The sequence below is a fragment of the Elaeis guineensis genome, chromosome 4 (assembly GCF_000442705.2).
Source record: "Elaeis guineensis isolate ETL-2024a chromosome 4, EG11, whole genome shotgun sequence".
Lineage (NCBI taxonomy): Eukaryota > Viridiplantae > Streptophyta > Magnoliopsida > Arecales > Arecaceae > Elaeis > Elaeis guineensis.
Genome location: NC_025996.2, coordinates 117,101,689 through 117,107,218, shown reverse-complemented (window position 1 = coordinate 117,107,218; position 5,530 = coordinate 117,101,689). Strand labels below are relative to the sequence as shown.

The following is a 5,530-nucleotide window of genomic DNA, read 5'->3' as shown; positions in this document are numbered from 1 at the left end:
CTATCATTCAAACCATCAGATACCCTATTTTCTTAAGCACCTAGTGTGTCTACAATCTAGCCATCTTCATTAGTCCAACAAAAAACATTACACGGTTGCAAACATGGTCCTTCAAGCAAACCAAGAGAAAGGCTAGTAATAGGTTTGGGTTGTATCTTTTGCATGAAAGAATGATTGATCTTCTTTCATGATGTCAAATTTTGTATCTCACACTATATAGATCTCCAAGCACATCAAACTTTCTCATTCATCAATTTGCATAGATCTCAAAGCAACTATTATACGATCCAACAGTTGATTCATACAAAGGTAGGTGAATCCTTCTTTCGCATAAAAGAGAACTCCTATGTAGCTAGTAACTTGGTTTTGGATTTAGATTCAGTTCCATGCAAACTATAACGGTCAATTCTTGATTTAGATTCAGTTCTCCATCATCATGTTTAGCAACAGCGGATCCTACCTGCGGTCATTATTAAAATTTTACAAATGCTTGGTTGAACCAATAAATTTTAGATCTGACCCAACCTGAATCCAGCTACTAATCGATGGATCTTTTTCCTTTTTTTTGTTTTTTATCCATGTCTAGTTAAATTAAATCATGAATCTCTAAACCAATTACAGCATCACATGCCAACTTTAACAGCCAGTCTTTAGTTACATCATACACCATTAGGTCCAAGGAGGTTTAAGTGACTTCCAATAACTTTGGACAAAAAGTCTGTGATCTAACCTAAGATGTGGGATATCATAAAGAGATGGATAGAATATTCCAATTGTCTCTTGCTCCTTCTAGGAACCAACTAATGTCACTAGTGGGATTGCCGCCATCCTCTAGAAAGTTAGATTTAGTGATGATCAAGTGTATAAACAAACAATAAATTCTAAAATATTAATAAAGAAAAGGTACTAGTAACATTTTTAGTTTTGTTGAAAGCAATCCAATGGAAGCAAATCTAAATAATTTGTCCAATTCTTAAAGAAGTGGAAGGCCAGATGGTTGGATGGTGGAGACAAAAAGACCCTAACCCCTACATTTTTTGATTTGGCTGCAACTGCCCACACTGAGCTACTAAAAATGCTGAAGGGATTTAACAAAGGAGAACACCACCCAATCCTGTTTAAGGTGGACCCTTGGATGTCCAAAATTGGTCAGAATTGGGTTCCATTGACTTAGAGTCAACCACATTTCTTTAGCTTCATTCAGAATGATATATATAGCTAAATTAAAGAGCAACTCTTTCTGTGAATATTTGGTGTTATTAAATTACTTTATTATATACTTGGAAAGAATATTGAGGGCTAGACTCATGAGAACCAAACACCACAAAGATTAATATCTTCCCTGCTTTGAAGGATAACATGCCTGCACCTAGCAACATTTAAGGATGACGATGACCTCCTGTTTGTATCTAATCATTTTGTTTATTCCTCTGATTCTCCCATGGGGGAAGAGTCACCAGTAGATGACAAAATGGTGGTTGCAACTTGATGTTTGACGAAGGCAGACAAGCAAGCTCACGTGAGTTAAGGTGAGAAACCTTATTATGCTTTAATTGGGTTGAGGGCCATTATGTTGTCCCATAACTCGTCATATCTTATAATAGATGTGAAAGTGGATCCCATAATATCGGTCTCATTCATATTCATATCTAATTTTATTTAAATATAAATAAAAATTTAAATATCTAATTAATATATATATATATATATATTTATTAAAAAAAATAAATATGAACATGAATAGACGAACTTAATCTATATCAAACATTTGATTCTAATTATAATATTATTTAATTTTATATAGCACTTATGATTTTTTTTAAAAAAATAAATGATCATACTACTATTCTATTAACTTAATTTATTATTCACTTAATAATATATTTTGATTCCGTGGTCATGAAGTTTAATTATTCAAATTTATATCTATATTTTTAGTATTCAATTTGTATTCATATCTATTATGGTATAGAAGAGAGGACATCATTAATCCCACATTGATTGTGAGTTAAGGGAACTCTGATTTATATAAAAAGAAATCATCTTTCTCATATAAGGCATCTTTTGAAAAGCAAAACCATGAGATCCATGGGGTATAGCAAAAAATATTTCACATGCCAAGCCGTGAGCCTTTGATCATAATAGTAGCGCACTGGAAAGGGGACCATCCCTACAATTGTGAGACCCTTCCCGTCTGTACACTAGTCTATAGTTAAAACAAGAAGGATACCTCCCATCTATACGAAAACTCCCTCTTACAATTGTGAGGCTCTTCCCGTCCGTACACTAGTCTATGATTAAAATAAAGAGGGTACTTCCCATCTATAAAAAAACTCCCTCTTTATTGGAGGATTGTGGTAAAAATAAGAGAGTATTTCTCATTCATGTACATAGACTCCTTGACTGACAGGTTACATTATGGTGTAGAATAAAGGATATCATTAGTCCCATATTGATTGTGAATTAAAGGAGACTCTGACTTGTATAGAAAGAGACTATCTTTTCCATGCGAAATGCCTTTCGAAGGACAAAATCATGAGACTCATGGATCAGAGTATAAAACAAATATGAATATACTAGCATTCAATCCAATTTCATCCCAATTTTAAGATGATGTCTGATTTTTAATTGAAATAAAAAAAAAATATTCATTTGTTACCACAAAATAACAAATGAGCGTCAATATTCTCATCTACTTCTGAGAATACAAAGTCCACTCGTCAATATTCTCATCTACTTCTGAGAATACAAAGTCCACTCTCCGAGTAGGAACAATACTTTTGACAAGATTAGAAAAGAGTTTAACATTGCTAGATCTATCATTCTTAGCCTTCTTTTGAAGGATCCTCTTTGGGTCCCATATCGATGAATGGGGGACTTAAAAGAACTAGTGTAATGTGTTGCTATTGACGAGGCATGCTAGCATTTCTTCTATCAAAATTGTATCACAAAATGCTAAGAAAGTATTCATCCACTCTATTTTTGGAAGCATCGTTTTGTTTGAAACATACTTAATCAAGACAGTATGTGATAACCCACACGTTTTGATGACTGAATCCAAGAGTGTATAAACATCACGAAAGTCCTTAATCTATCCGATGTGGGACATATGAATTAGTAGGGTGGAGCGTGGAGATATCAGTGGGCATTAATACCATGTTAAGATCTTATCTAAAAATTTGGATATTTTTAGATGCATGAATCCAAAAATATATGAGTACCATAAGAGTCCTTAACTTATCCAACATAGGATTATTATTCTTTAACAAATAAAGTCTTCTTCATGGTTATGGTAAAGACCTATACTCGTATCCAGCTACTCAATGGTTTGAGACGTGAGGACGTATTTTGGAGATGCCTTCCATCCATCCTTTTGTCTACGGGCAACTTTTATTAAATAGAAAAGATGAAAAACTAATATATAATTGCACTACCATTACAAGGGTTTCTGAGAAAAGCATTATTATTATGATTTCATAGGCTGACTCCGAGTTTCAAAGTCATGCACACATAAATTTCCATATAGAAATATATGGTAACAAAAGTACATCTAGCAATTCACATGAACCTGCTCTCCCGCGTGAAGCGGTTGGTGCAACTCCCAACGTTCGCGGCACATGATTTGCCAACCCTTCCCATGCATCATTACAAGCATAATTTGCCACTTAAATAGCAGCATTACTTTGGATCAAGCGACAGCCCTTCACAGCGGAAATCCCAAAGAAATCGGCTTCCCTACAGTGACGTACATCATGACATCACACCAGCAAACAATGCACGCCGGCACCGATATATGGCTTGCCTCTGTGCGTCCATTATATCAGTATGATATACCACACACTACAGTGCATCATAGAGGAGGATCCGCACTCAATTCTTACCTCCTCTTTTGCTTTGTCTCATATTCATCAATAATGAAACCTACATGTAATTACGTTTATTTCTATGAGCTGGAATGGCAGTCTAGAAAAAAAAAAATTTTTGGACCCGTATCCAGCTGAAAGCCAATCATCAACTATAGTTTGCAAAATAATCATCAATATTTTGGTCCCCTTCGGTAACATCCACCTACCCATCCATAGCTCTCCACCTGTTCCCTCTTCTCGTTAAAGCCAAACCGGTGGCCCCCACACTCATCCACCACGTCCTCTTTCCAAGGCTTCACATGCTTTCAGTGATCCCCTCAACCGTTCCTTCTTTTCCCCCACCCAAAACCCACCAAACCCGCACCCAAACCCGAAACCAGCAGGAATCCTTCATCTCATGCGCTCGCCAACCACTTCCCTCTCCCGCACGTATGATGAAACCCAACACCAACCACCTCCCATGGACAAACCGTCTTACACATTATTAAAATTATTAAAAGAAATTATTGTTTTATACTTATCCTCGGGTCTTTTTTTTTTTTTTTTTTTCTTCTTAAAAAAATCAATGAAAAAAAATATTCTCAGTAGCTTCGCTTGCTTGAATTATTTCTTGTTTTTTTTCCTTGAAAGTTAAATTCTATTCCTCTATACAACAATCCTAACATACAATTACAAACAACAACATCACTGCTTCTAAATTTCTAAACCCAACACCACTCTAAATGCGTGGGAATACTTACAATTTTTCTGCTAACAAAAGGGTATGGGAGGAGACAGGAGCTTAGGGTAGGAACGTGTTGAGGTCGCCCTCCACCGTGGCGGCGGAGCTCGCCCCGCACCGGCTGCACCATGACGGGGCGGCGGGGGCGGCGACGAGGACCTGGCGGCAGGAAGGGCAGGAAGAGTGGGAGCCCAGCCACGTGTCGACGCACCCGACGTGGAAGCCGTGCCCGCACGGCGGGAGGATGCGGATCTCGTCGCCCTCCACGAACTCGGCGAGGCAGATCGGGCAGTCCGCGAGCCTCCCGCCGGCTACGGCGACGGCGCCGTCGTAGGAGAGCTTCGGGAGGGAGCGGAGGACCTTCTTCTTCAGCCCCTTATTCGGTGGCGGCGGCGGCGACGGATCGCCGGAGGACCGCCGCAGCCAGGCGCAGCGCGCCACGAGAGCCAGCCCCACCACGCAAATCAGGGCGCAGAGGAGGGCCGCCAAGATCACCACGACGTCCGAGTCCACCTCCATGGGCTGCGGCGGCTCCGCCGCCGAGTGGTGGTCGGAGTTTGTCTGGAGAATTCTCGCCGCCGGAGGCATTCGGTCATCACCAAACAAGACAGAGGAAGAGAGATAGGGGTCGGCGCTTGGGATAAGACTCATTTGTACTTTTTATAAGAACACAAATCGAATTAAACAAAGGCTAGTAGGATTGTTGAAAGAGGCCCTGAAGTTGTTAGAAATTACGAGAAGACCATCGGAACCAAAGGACGAAATTACCCTTGAGCAAAAGAAAATGACCACGCTGACGTGGTGACGGAAGCCTGGAAGCAGCGCGGGTGGGGTGTGGAGCCCGCACACCAGATGCTTGCATGTGGTGGCAGCTAAACAAATGGTGTGGGTGCACGTTTCCTCACATTGGTGGGCCCCGGTGGCCTGATGGTGATGCGGACGG

At 39.8% G+C, this 5,530-nt stretch overlaps 1 protein-coding gene across 1 annotated transcript; it reads right to left on the bottom strand.

Moving 5' to 3' along the window:
- Nucleotides 1-4,444: 4,444 nt before the first annotated feature.
- Nucleotides 4,445-5,258, bottom strand: LOC105034533 (RING-H2 finger protein ATL8). The gene has a single exon (XM_010909735.4). The coding sequence runs from the start codon at nt 5,236-5,238 to the stop codon at nt 4,648-4,650; it is 591 nt and encodes a 196-aa protein (XP_010908037.3). The 5' UTR covers nt 5,239-5,258; the 3' UTR covers nt 4,445-4,647.
- Between the last annotated feature and the right edge of the window lie 272 nt (nt 5,259-5,530).

Bases quoted from the DNA above. Each gene is read 5' to 3' on its own strand.
- LOC105034533 (XM_010909735.4), bottom strand. From the start codon at position 5,238: ATGAGTCTTATCCCAAGCGCCGACCCCTATCTCTCTTCCTCTGTCTTG.